The sequence below is a fragment of the Oncorhynchus kisutch genome, linkage group LG4 (assembly GCF_002021735.2).
Source record: "Oncorhynchus kisutch isolate 150728-3 linkage group LG4, Okis_V2, whole genome shotgun sequence".
Classification (NCBI taxonomy): domain Eukaryota; kingdom Metazoa; phylum Chordata; class Actinopteri; order Salmoniformes; family Salmonidae; genus Oncorhynchus; species Oncorhynchus kisutch.
The window spans coordinates 77,274,283-77,287,576 of record NC_034177.2 but is presented as its reverse complement, the minus strand read 5'-3'; the positions used below and the strand labels follow the sequence as shown (position 1 = coordinate 77,287,576).

General features: G+C 41.8%; 1 protein-coding gene across 6 annotated transcripts; it reads left to right on the top strand.

The window, feature by feature from the left end:
* The first annotated feature begins 63 nt into the window (after positions 1 to 63).
* Positions 64 to 13,143, top strand: ppp4r3b (protein phosphatase 4, regulatory subunit 3B). 6 transcript variants are annotated; one of them, XM_020481962.2, is made up of 16 exons: positions 64 to 565; positions 1,512 to 1,567; positions 1,774 to 1,872; positions 2,326 to 2,949; positions 7,559 to 7,636; positions 7,737 to 7,853; positions 8,565 to 8,681; positions 8,952 to 9,083; positions 9,199 to 9,301; positions 9,652 to 9,693; positions 9,779 to 9,937; positions 10,200 to 10,369; positions 10,449 to 10,588; positions 10,809 to 10,957; positions 11,042 to 11,232; positions 11,404 to 13,143. In XM_020481962.2, exons 1-16 carry the CDS (start codon positions 424 to 426, stop codon positions 11,500 to 11,502), a joined length of 2,418 nt encoding a protein of 805 aa, XP_020337551.1. In that variant the 5' UTR covers positions 64 to 423; the 3' UTR covers positions 11,503 to 13,143. The 6 variants fall into 6 exon arrangements, with proteins under 6 accessions (XP_020337551.1, XP_020337553.1, XP_031679527.1 ...); XM_020481964.2 differs by having other exon boundaries at positions 102 to 565; positions 11,123 to 11,232; XM_031823667.1 differs by having other exon boundaries at positions 102 to 565; positions 11,123 to 11,270.
* The last annotated feature ends 151 nt before the right edge of the window (positions 13,144 to 13,294 follow it).

Below are 13,294 nucleotides of genomic sequence, written 5' to 3'. Positions count from 1 at the left end.
GTCTGTATCCCAACCATATCGAAACTATTACAGCATTAACGCCATAGTACTGGTTTCCGTAGCCCCTCAGAGGAGACCCCGCGGCGGTAGCTGTTTGATTGACGTAGGGGAAGAAAAAGATCGGATTACAAGATGGCGGTCTGTGGACGATAGTGAAGAGGCCGTCGTAGTTGTTTTCAACGGTGAATTTTACAGTTCGATAGATATCCTGCTTTCTGCGGGTAAAAAAAACAATCAACCGCGTAATATGTTCATTAAATAGCACATTATTGTAAATCATACTCAGATGTATGTCTGGGACATGCGGGTAGAAACACGTTTGAAGCTCGGGGATAAGAACATAGCTAGACAACTATTTTAAAGATAGGGTGAACTAACGTTAGTGTTGGCTTGCTAACGCGTTAGTTTTTCCTCAAGGTAACTATGTCGGATACTCGGCGGCGTGTGAAAGTATACACGCTGAATGAAGACCGACAGTGGGACGACAGGGGCACAGGACATGTCTCGTCTACCTTTGTCGAACGACTAAAGGGAATATCATTATTAGTTCGGGCCGAATCCGACGGTGAGTTGCTAACTAGCATATCTTATAAGTAGACGATGGCTCGTCACGTTTGTTTTGTTCGTAGTTAGCCAGCTAGCTGGTAGCTAGCACAGGCCTCCCATTCAATAATTCCACATCGCTAGCTAGTTTGCGAACGATCACCTAACTAACCAACTAGTTAGCGAGATCAGTTGGCAATCAATTGTTATTAGCTCACTAGTTACAAACGTAACTGCTGATGTCGACGTGTATGAGTTATTCTAGCCAACTACTGTAGCTAAATCACTATATTGCTAATACTAACTGTCTAACGTTATGTCGTTTGTTTTACGTTTAACGTTATTTGTAACCGTATGGGTGATTAGACTTGAAGATAACTGATTTGTTTTAATTATCGATGTAACGCTAGCATAACGTTAGCTAGCCAGTACTTGCAATATAAATGTGGTTGAACTGACTTCCTTTCAAACTCTTTCCGTTTCAATACTTAAGGTTATATAATTAACGAACTAGTTATCTTGTTAATGAACATTGGTACATTACAAGTAGTGTATCCAACTAGCTAGATAACGAGCTAGCCAGCCAACTAGCAACCTGGTCAAATAACTGTTGCACAGCTTGCTAGTTTAACGTTGGCTAGGTAACGTTACTAGTAAACTCACTTGGCTAACTCAGTAGTAAATAAAGGGATAGTTGTTGGCCAGCCCAAAACAAATTGGCAGCTAATTTATGGTGTGTTGTCTTTGTTTACATGCACAGTTTGTCAGTAAAAGTGTTCAGGTTTCAGCATTATCGTCAGTTACAACAGCCATCTTGTTGTTGATATTGAAGGCTTATTTGACGAACATTATTTCACACCATGTTAATGAATTAAGTTGTTGATTATATAGTTGGGAACATTTTAGACAGCAAATAATTATTTCAGTATGGTAGTGGTTAGCTAACTAAATGTCCTCATGTCTTTTAGGCTCACTTCTTCTGGAGTCTAAAATCAGCCCAAATACTGCATATCAAAAACAACAAGTAAGTATTCTACCTCTATCGAGGCCTGCTGTGTATCATCAGTGTACATTCAGTGTTGTATTTGCTCTGGGGAAGTTCCATTTATAAAAGTAGCCTATGTATCTAAATAATTGTGAATGTGTACAGTTGTGGTTAATTTGACAATGCAAATACTTGAAAATAGATTTGTCTGAACTTGATCATGAGGACCGTCTTTCCCTGCTCAGGATACTCTGATCGTGTGGTCTGAAGCAGAGAACTATGATCTGGCTCTGAGTTTTCAGGAAAAAGCTGGCTGTGATGAAATCTGGGAAAAGATTTGTCAGGTATTGTACGGTGTTTACTCTATATGGTTGTGTAAGTCAGTGTAAGTTTTATGAGTACTACTATGCTATTTATAGTCGTTTTATGGCACCAGAAAGCATACTTTTTAACTGCAGGAACAACATTTATAGAACATGTCACAACTGTTGGTGACATACACACAAGTAAAAACATGCCTTGTCTGGAAAAATTGATTGTACCATATTTGCTTGATATTTGAAGCTCCAGCCCCCAATACTATGAATAACCATGTATGTGCATAGTAGCTCACTGCTGCTTCTTTAGGGGCCAGTAAACATACATTTTCTTTGTATGCCCATATAAGACTAAGCCAGTAGTATTTAATCATTTTAAATGATAGAATATCATGTTATAGAAGTTTGTCCTTTGCAATGGGGGACTAGAGATCTTCTCTATTATTCTTACCTTTGGCCTGTGTCTAATTTCCACCCCAGGTGCAGGGAAAAGACCCTGCGCTGGAGATCACCCAGGACCCCATCGATGAGTCTGAGGAGGAGCGCTTCGAGGAGATGCCAGAGACCAGCCACCTGGTGGAGCTGCCTCCATGCGAGCTGGCCCGGCTGGAGGAGATCGCTGACCTTGTGACTTCTGTCCTGTCCTCGCCCATCCGCCGGGAGAAACTGGCCCTAGCCCTTATGAGCGAAGGTTACATGAAGAAGCTACTGCAGCTCTTCCAGGTGTGTGAAGACCTGGACAACCGTGAGGGCCTACATCATCTGTATGAGATTGTGCGTGGCGTGCTTTTTCTCAACAAGGCGGCTCTGTTCGAGGTCATGTTCTCAGACGACTGCATCATGGACGTGGTGGGCTGCCTGGAGTACGACCCGGCGCTGGTGCAGCCCAAAAGGCACCGCGAGTTCCTCACCAAGACGGCCAAGTTCAAGGAGGTGATCCCCATCACGGACTCAGAGCTGCGGCAGAAGATCCACCAGACATACCGTGTGCAGTACATCCAGGACATCATCCTTCCCACTCCTTCTGTCTTCGAAGAGAACTTCCTTTCCACCCTCACATCCTTCATTTTCTTCAACAAGGTGGAGATAGTCAGCATGCTGCAGGTGAGTCACTGCAAACCAACAGTGCCAAACAAGATTTTTCCATTCTTAACTACAAATGTAAGTCTATTTATTTATTTCACATTTTACAGGATGAAATCTCGAGATGCACATCTCATTTGAGTGTTCAAACATACATACTTAGTAACAAGCATATGGCAACTGTCTAATAATAAGTGAAACAATTCATTTAAAAAAAGTAGACTAACAGCATAGAAACATTGTTGTACAACTACTCCTGCTCCAACTAATAAAAATGCTAATACAACTTATTAACCCCTGCAACAACTACTAAGTCAACTAATAAACTAAGTACCTATAATATATACATACAGGTTTACAAAAATCTTCACATGGTGATGTTTCTATTAATTAAAAACACAAACGGTTTGTCCTTAACATTTGAAAAGGGGCTTTAAATTCACTGATTTTAATGCCCTGTTTTCTATTGGTAAATTATTCCAATCAGTTGGGTCTTTGTATCTGAAAGATCTTACAACAACCATGATGTAGTGTGAGCCTTGTCAAGTTAGGTCCTCCTTATATACACAGTACCAGTCAAGTTTGGACAGTCCTACTTATTCAAGGTTTTTTTTATATATATTTTTTAAAACTATTTTCTACATTGTAGAATAAGTGAAGACATCAAAACTATGAAATAACACGTGGAATTGTGTAGTAACCAAACAAAAGTTAAACAAATCAAAACATTTTAGATTCTAAAAAAGTAGCCACCCTTTGCCTTGATGACAGCTTTGCACACATTTTCTCAACCAGCTTCATGAGGAATGCATTTCCAACAGTCTTAAAGGAGTTCCCACATGCTAACTACTTGTTGGCTTTCGCTAACTACTTGTTGACTGCTTTTCCTTCACTCGGTTCAACTCATCCCTAACCATCTCTATTGGGTTGAGTTTGGGTGATTGTGGAGGTCAGGTCATCTGAAGCAGCACTCCATCACCCTCCTCGGTCAAATAGCCCTATCACAGCCTGGATGTGTGTTGGGTCATTGTCCTGTTGAAAATAAATTATAGTCCCACTAAGTGGAATCGTGATGGGATGGCGTATCACTGCAGAATGCTGTGGACATATTTCCACCGGTCTAATGTCCATTGATCAAGTCTCTTTACTAGTGGTTTCTTTGCAGCAATTCGACAATGAAGGCCTGATTCACGCAGTCTCCTCTGAACAGGTGATGTTGAGATGTCTGTTTCTTGAACTCCGTGAAGTATCTATTTGGGCTGCCTTTTCTGAGGTTGGTAACTCGAATGAACTTATCCTCTGCAGCAGAGGTAACTCTAGGTCTTCCTTTCCTGTGGCGGTCCTCATGGGAGCCAGTTTCATCATAGCACTTGATGGTTTATACGACTGCACTTGAAGAAACTTTTGAAGTTCTTAATGTTTTGCTTTGACTGGCCTTCATGTCTTAATGTAATGGACCTGGTCTTTTACGAAATAGGGCTATCTTCTGTATACCACCCCTACCTTGTCACAACTGATTGGCTCAAACACAGTAAGAAGGAAAGAAATTCCACAAATGTAACTACCTGTTACGGATGTGGTTCCTGCACAGGAACCAAATCAGCGGAAATTTCAGAGCGCCACCTATAGTACTCGATAAAACTCAAACTTTCATTAAAACACACACGCAAGATACTCAATTAAAGCTACACTCGTTGTGAATCTAGCCAACATGTCAGATTTGTAAAATGCTTTTGTCGAAAGCATGAGAAGCTATTATCTGATAGCATGCACCCCCCAAAATACCTGAACGAGACCTAAACAAAAGATTTTGCGGTAGCCGGCGCTACACAAAACGCAAAAATAAAATATAAGACATTCATTACCTTTGACGAGCTTCTTTGTTGGCACTCCTATATGTCCCATAAACATCACAATTGGGTATTTTTCCCGATTTAAATCCGTCATTGTATCCCCAAAATGTCATTTTATGAAGGCCGGTCTGATCCAGGAAAATTCACCTTTACAAGATGCAACGTCACTTTTTAAAATTAAAAAAGTTGCCTATAAACTTTTACAAATCACTTCAAACTACTTTTGTAAACCAACTTTAGGTATTAATAAACGTTAATAATCGATCAAATTGATCACGGGGCGATCTGTATTCGATAGCAGCAAGTCTTGAAATCATCGTCCATTTTTTCACTTTCATAACTTCCTCCGGTGCGCCCCAAGACAGGAAGTGCCTATACGTCATCTCACCAAGGATAAACCAGCCATGAAATGCCAGTACTGGCGACATCGTGTGGAAGCTGTAGGCATTGTAATCGGAACCTCATCTATTTTCTATCGCCTTAGACAATACATTGACTGGCGGATGAATATTTTTTTTGTGTTTTTGGTGAACAGTTTTCCCTGGGATTTTTACTCCTAAACACGTTCTGTTATAGCCACAGACACGATTTAACCAGTTTTAGAGACTTCAGAGTGGTTTCTATACACACATACTTATCATATGCATATACTATATTCCTGGCATGAGTAGCAGGACGTTGAAATGTTGCGCGATTTTTTTTACAAAAAGCTGCAAAAATTCGCATCATCCATAACAGGCACATCTGTTAGTTTAAATGCATTCCAGGTGATTAGCTCAAAGCTGGTTGAGAGAATGCAAAGGGTGGCTACACTATTGATGTCTTCACTATTATTCTACAATGTAGAAAATACTAAAAATAAAGAAACCATTGAATGAAACCAACAATGTTGTGACTGAGTGTCTCTTGGTGCTTTTATTTTCTTGTGAAATTTCCCCCATCTGTAGATCTGAAGATACATGTATTGATTACAATTTACGTGATATTCTGCTGTTGTAAACAACCTGGAATGGATCAACTTTATGAATAGGGATGCACTGATATGACATTTTTGGCCAATATTTTCCTTGCCAAAAAAAGTTGATGCCGATATTTATTAAACATTTGCGCCATTTTAAGCGTTCTAGTACAGTTAAATAGTTGCAACACACACACACACGTTATTTTGTTGGCATTTACATATGTCCCCATTTACCAGTGAAACATAATCAAACCCTATTTGTTTCACTTACTTGCTGTGCTGTTTCGTTGTTCATTTGTTCAGTCTCAACCATTTCATCAAACATGTCAACAGTGAAGTTTCAGCTCTGTCTATCCGTGGCCTTTCTTCCTCGGTGCACACTGTCACTGTCCTTTTCCGTCTTGTTACAGACACAGCCAGACATTTCACGTAAACCCTGTTTCTTGTTTGCATCGAAGTAGAGGTCTTTGTACCTAGCATTGAGCATGGTGGCGACACAGAGGCTCAGAGAGAATGCCACCGACTCGATTGTTCACAGCCTCTACTAGAGTACTTTAACAAGTTAACCAGGCGGTCTGTGTTGGCGTTTTTGTTGTGCAGGGGTTTCAATGCCATGACAGGGTATCACATTTGCTGCAGACGCAGTTGAGCTTATTTCTTGAGACAGTTGTTCGAATTGGAGCGAAGAGTGTTCATGTTCTCAAATGCCATTTGAAATGGCAGCAGCGGAATGAGAACCAGCACATTCTTGAGCATGCAATACGGATTTCCTCAGTACGAAATCCTCGTCGACCCACTGAGCTGTCTGACTCAATGGGCTGACGTCTCTGGTCCAAATGTCCGTTGTGAAGCAAATAGCAGTGACGCCCATAACAAGTTGCTTGTGGATGTGAGTTTCAACAATATTGTGTAACTCCAGTAGGGCAAAATCGGGAAAATAGCGCCTACTTGGTAGTGTGTACCCGGTGCTCGACCAGTCGGCGAAAGCCAACATCACCCAAGACAGAGAGTGGTTGATTGTCAAGGGCAATGAATTCCATTATCTTGGCTTTAATGGATTCCGCCTCAGTTGTCTCACTGAAATGTTCTTACTCTTTCAAATGACTGCTCGATTCACACAGCTGACCTTGTGGGCTAGGTTGGAAATTCTGTGTTGCATGTGTAGTGTTATATTTATCGTGGCGTCATTACGTCATCTACCTACGTTTATAGGTATGCAAGTCAGCTTTGACATCGGTTTTGCACGTTGGCGTTAAACTAGACATCTGGCTGATGTTGGCGTTTTTCGATAATATTGACCGTTTCCGATATGCTTACCGTTTCTATAATATTTTTTAAAAATATCGTGCATCCCTACTCATCAATGTATTTTATTTGACATAAATAGAATATCATATGAAATGTGATAAAATACTCATGCCACTTTGTTGTCTTCAGTATTGTAAATCGATGCTTGTTACTTCTCGATCAAACTGTTTGTCTTTGGCTCTGATATTAGTGAACGGGTTTGTAGTTGATGGGGAATCTGTGAAGCCAACATACCAGTAGGCCCTGAATGTCTTGGATCTCACATTGATAACAATGATAAGGCTGTGGCATGATTTAATTTATTTATTTTTAACTTCTCTTGGCAGTATAATTATACACGTTTTAGAAGCTCAAGAGGGACATGGCCATGTCTATTGACACCTGTAATAAATTTGGGTTCAGGCCTTGTGCTTTTTAACATGACCTCTCACCACAAAACCTCTACAGACCACAGAGATCTGAGATGCAGTTGAGTATGTTAACTTTATATCCATGCCTTACACTACAGGAGGATGAGAAGTTCCTCACTGAAGTCTTCGCACAGCTAACGGATGAAGCCACAGAGGACAGTAAAAGGAGGGAACTAGTAAGTTTAATGATTAACTCTATTTATTAAAAGCATACAAATACTCAGCTTTTGTCATGAATGTTTCAGTACTGTCCTGTGTTTTCCTTCCTCTTCACAGGTGAACTTCTTCAAAGAATTTTGTGCTTTTTCACAAACCTTGCAACCGCAAAATAGAGATGCTTTCTTCAAGACTCTGGCGAATCTAGGCATTCTTCCTGCTCTTGAAATAGTCATGGTATGAATGGTTACTATGTACATTTTAAATGTCTACTTTTTGCATATTTAGCCTGGACATTTGGTTGTGTGTTTGATGTGGCAACATTCTCTCAATCACTTGAATGTTTAATCTCATCTCAACATCAAGGGCTGCATCTTGCCAGCACATGTAAAAATGAATGAATGAATTTAAATGTACCAGAGTGTCTCTTAAAGGGATGCTTCAGGATTTGGGTATAAAGCTCTTTATCTACTTCCCCAAAGTCAGATTAATGGTGGCTACCATTTTTGTCTACCTCCGTACCGTTTGAAGGGAGTTGCTAACTAATGTTGCGCTATGATTGGAAGTCAATGGTAACCGCTAGCATGCTAGTAGATTCCATAGACTTTGACCGCTAGCATGCTAGTAGATTCTATAGACTTAGTCATTGCGCTACAGCTAGTTAGCTTTTGCTCGCAAAACTACCTCTAACATCCTTCATACTGGATGCATACAAAAAAAAATCTGTGATTTAATCTGACTGGGGATGTAGATAAAGGGATTCATTGCCTAAATCCTAAAGAATCCTTTTAATCCTGAATTTAGAAAGGTCTAGAAAGTCAGTTATTCCAGATTGCACGAAGACTCCTGAGCCCCTACAGAAACACGTGGATGGAGCTGAATGCGCTATTAGTTTGAGCTCACTGTGTATACCCAGTGTGTGACTATTGTGTCTCACCGTCTCCACAGGGGATGGACGACCTGCAAGTGAGGGCTGCAGCCACAGACATATTCTCATACCTGGTGGAGTTCAGCCCCTCCATGGTACGAGAGTTTGTTATGCAGGAGCCACAGCAAACTGATGATGTAAGTATATCATATAGCTAGCCCTACGTGATACTAGTGGGCCAATTTTTCAAATTTCTCTGACACATGTAGGTGCCATATGGAGATGTGATTATGTAAATGAGAAGGCATGATTATTTAACCATTGAACTGTTTCTTATAGTAGGTGTTTACTGTTAACTCAAGCATACCTTTTCTGAGCATTTAGATTAGATGAGTCTGAATTCTCTAGGGTGTTCTAGGTTTCCTGTACTTGACGCTACTCACTGTTCCCCTCTGTATGTTCATTAGGATGTGCTGCTGATCAACGTGGTTATAAAGCAGATGATCTGTGACTCGGACCCTGAGCTGGGGGGTGCTGTGCAGCTGATGGGGCTCCTACGTACACTGATTGACCCAGAGAACATGCTGACGCCCACCAATGTAAGACCATGTCCAAATACACATGCACTCTGTCACAACGATTATTATGCAAGAAAACAGAACAGCTAGCTATACCTCATGATTTGTATGATACTTTCACTTTGAATCCTGTCAGAAAACGGAGAAGACGGAGTTCCTCAGCTTCTTCTACAAGTACTGCATGCAGGTCCTAACAGCCCCTCTATTGGCCAACACTGTAGACGAGAAGAAGTCCAAAGGTGAGGAGGGGGATGATTTTTTTGTATTTTAACTCGCGTGATTATAGATCTAAATGGATGCATGCATGGTCCGTGCTATCCGGAATCGTTGGGACGTCCCAACCTCATTGAAGTTTACATTTTAAATGGTTATTAAGGCAAGGGTTTGGGTTTAGGTTAGGGACGTCCCAAGGATTCCGGAAAGCACTGATAATATATGCATTGTGTGTATGGACTCTGGTCCTTTGTAGAATTTGGTGTGTTTAGGTACAGCTCTGTGTAGATAAGCATATCTTTTTGGTGGGCAGGCCAAGATGTCTTGGTTTGGATCTGTTTGTATGACTGATATTCATTGTTTTTATGTCTCTCAGCTCTGCAAGAGGGGTCCACCAAGATCAACCCAGTGTGTCCTGGTATTTAACCATATTATTACAATCCTAAATCTAATTTGACTAGGAGTGTCTCTCCCAATTGTAAATGCATGCCGCTGTCTTCCAGATAATTTCCAGACAGCTCAACTCCTGGCTTTGATTCTGGAGCTGCTGACATTCTGTGTTGAGCACCACACGTACCACATAAAGACATACATCATGAACAAGGACCTGCTACGACGAATCCTGGTGCTAATGAACTCTAAACACACCTTCCTGGCACTGTGTGAGTCACTGGGGAAACACTACAGAGGGACATGGTTCTAGAATATGGGGAGCACCAAGGGTTGACATGAAAACATTGTGTCAGTAGAGTGAATTTGTTTAATGAAGCACATCAAGCTAGAACCCAGACCCTTGGCTCCTGGGTATAATCCATTGATAAATCCACAACCTAAAATGTACTGCAAGTAATTGCCGGTATGGAGTTTCCTCAGCCTCTTTTCAAAGTGGTGATTGTACTGATTTTGTCTGATTTTGTCTAACAGGTGCTCTGCGCTTCATGAGGAGGATAATCGGGCAGAAGGATGAGTACTACAACCGCTATATTATCAAAGGGAACCTGTTTGAGCCAGTCATCAACACTCTGCTGGACAATGGCACTAGATACAACCTCCTAAACTCAGCCATCATCGAACTCTTTGAGTTCATCAAAGTTGTAAGCCCCCATTCACCCTTAACATGTCTGGTTACCATTTTACCACATGCACACACTCTCATGACATCTCTCTCTACAGGAGGATGTTAAGTCCCTGATAGCACACATCATAGACAACTACTACAAAGCACTTGAATCCATTGAATACGTCCAGACGTTCAAGGGCCTAAAGGGCAGATATGAGCAGGAGAAGGACCGACAGACCCTGAGACTCAACAGGTCAGTGTTTCGTCATCTCCCACAGACATGGATACCTGGAATGGCGTTAAAGTGGAACGTTTGATTTGTTTGGTTCAGTCAAAGAGGATAACTTGGCATATACTTTAATAGCAGTTGGTTTGTGTTGAGCAAAGTAAAGCAATGTTGCGTTGTCAAGTAACTTATATTTTAGTTTTTTATATAAAGCCTGTTAAAATGTGTTTTTACTGTATCCAAGCAGATATCGTAGGGATGCCCGAACGCTGGACGAGGATGAGGAAATGTGGTTCCATGAAGATGAGGATGATGACGAAGGAGAGGCTGTTGAGAAAAGTAGGCCAGAGGAAGAGTTCCCAGAGAGCTACGGAAAGTATATGGAAGCAAAAAAAGGTAAGTGCCGCCACTCTGCTCAGTGTGTTCAAACCCACAACTTGTGGAATGGTATGTTCACTATGTATTTCCGTCTCTTTACAGTTAAAGAGAGTGACGACAAAGAGAACTTCCCAACGCAGACCCCAACTGGCAGCTTTAAGTTTACCTTCTCTCATTCTGCAGGGGCTGCCAACGGTGCCAACGGCAAGCCAGCTGCCTCACACGCCGCCTCAGCCAGTCCCAACGGCTCCCCAGCCAAGTCGGACGCCACACCCGGCACCCTGGTAGTCAAGGTGAGCTTTCCCTGTCAACTGCCATTCTAATTGCCAAGGTGAGCCATATCCTCTTTCTACCTGTCAATCTGTAGTAAAAAGCCCCATTTGCCTGCCACCCCAGTAGTAAAAATTATCAAACCCAGGGTTGAGTCACTTGAGTTCTAATGTGACCTGTGTTCTCGTTGACAGACTGCGATGGTCGGCCTTGTAGACTACCCTGACGACGAAGACGAGGAGGAAGAAGACGAAGAGCAGTCGCCACGGAAACGTCCCCGTCTGGGCTCCTAAGCCAGTGAAATCGTCTGGTCTTGGTCAGCTGTGCCACAGTCCACTGGACAGAGACCACTCCCACCTTCCTACCCTGCCCCCCTGCTCCTACGTCCCCATATCTGGCCTGTGGACCAGAGAGGTTGAACAGTGCCATGGTTTCCCTGTTGGTCCAGCAGGGGCGCTGCACTTCATCCAAACCTCAGTCGCTCTACAGAAGGGGGAGCAGGTGCTAATGGGAGAGCCAGTCAGGCTAGCAGGACTAGCCGCTTAGTAATGGAAGCTTGATTGGCTGACCCTACAGAACTGTTCCTTTGGGTTGGGTGGAGGGAACTAGGCAAAAAGAGGGGATAAGTAACAAAAAAAAACGAACCTACAGAAAACAAAAGTTTCTTAGTTCTGAGGAGCAGGACTCAACTGTCGAAGCTGGGGCTGCATTGCCGAGGCTCACACACAACTAGTCAGGAATCCAGTATTCATGAGTTTAAAAGTACTGTACAGTTTTTTTTTTTTTTTTCATCATATGCCCCTTAAGTGATTTTAAAAAGGGGAGAGCTATACCTGCCAGTGTATTTTTTTTATCTTTTTGCTGCACAAATGGTGGGACCACTGTTCACCCTTAATTAAATTCATTGTAGAAAGCAAGAGTTGCAATTCTGGTATTAAACTGCAGTAAAGTCATTTTTGCAGCCCACTGAGAATGTCTGAAGTTTGTGTATTCAGTGGCTTTGACTCACTGGCTCCAGATGTCTTTGTTCAGAGAAGTCTATTTTCCAGCAGGTATGTATCTTGTTTTAAAAGAACAGAAACTCTTCTCAGTGATACATACTACCGGTGATCCAGTTCAGTACTCCTGATGGGTTGAGATTGTTGCTAGCACACTTCCTGTGGGTCAGAACATATTTCAATCCAAAATTGCAGCAGTGGTGGCTAGACCAGCTACTGCCATTTTATATAGACCAGGGATGCCCCCTCATCCCCATGTTTGTTGTTGGACAGTGTGGGTCTCAATTTACTGTTGGGTTAGAATAGTAGAATACACTAGGTGCAATTTTGTTGCATCAGTAGTTTCTCTTCTGACAGTCACTCAATTAGCAAATTAGTCTAGGCCAGCTATCTAAACTTGTGGTCATGGTTGAATTACCTACCGGGTGCCCCATTTAATATATCTGATGATCAACTGCAAACGCATCCACCCTTTTGCAAAATGTGTAGAATAGCATGAAACTAAAACTTCAAATTCTCTGTCAAGATGGGGGCTGCTAAATTGTTTTGCTCGCAAGGTGGGTGTAACAATTTAGCTTCGGCACCCAAAGGACCAGGGCCTACTCTGACTGCATCTGTGGGTATGGATGTGTGTAAGCAGACCTGCGAGCCGTTGCGGCCCTGCTTGTGTTCAGATTTTGGGTGGTCCCTACCCATCTATTGCCTATCCCTGATAGATGTAGTTTGAGATGTCAGGAAGAGGTGGAAAGCATTTGTCGAAGTACGTACAGCATCTGTGAATGCCCAAATGTAACCAACAAATAGGTTTGTTTTCTCCCTGAAAAATGTGTACAAAGTGCATTTACTACCACTATCTCCATTCTAAAATTTTGTATACAGTTGATACGTTTTCAGATTAAATGTGACCCTGGCATTAAAGTTGTGGATCTAGCTTTATTTTACTCTGGATACTAGTTTAATTTAATCTGTAAACTTTCTCATTTGGTTTGAGTGCTGAAAATGTCCAAATGCCTATCCAGTAGGTTTGCCTCTGAGGTACCCATGCTTGTAGATTTAAAACAGTATGTACAAGTTAATTGCATCTTTC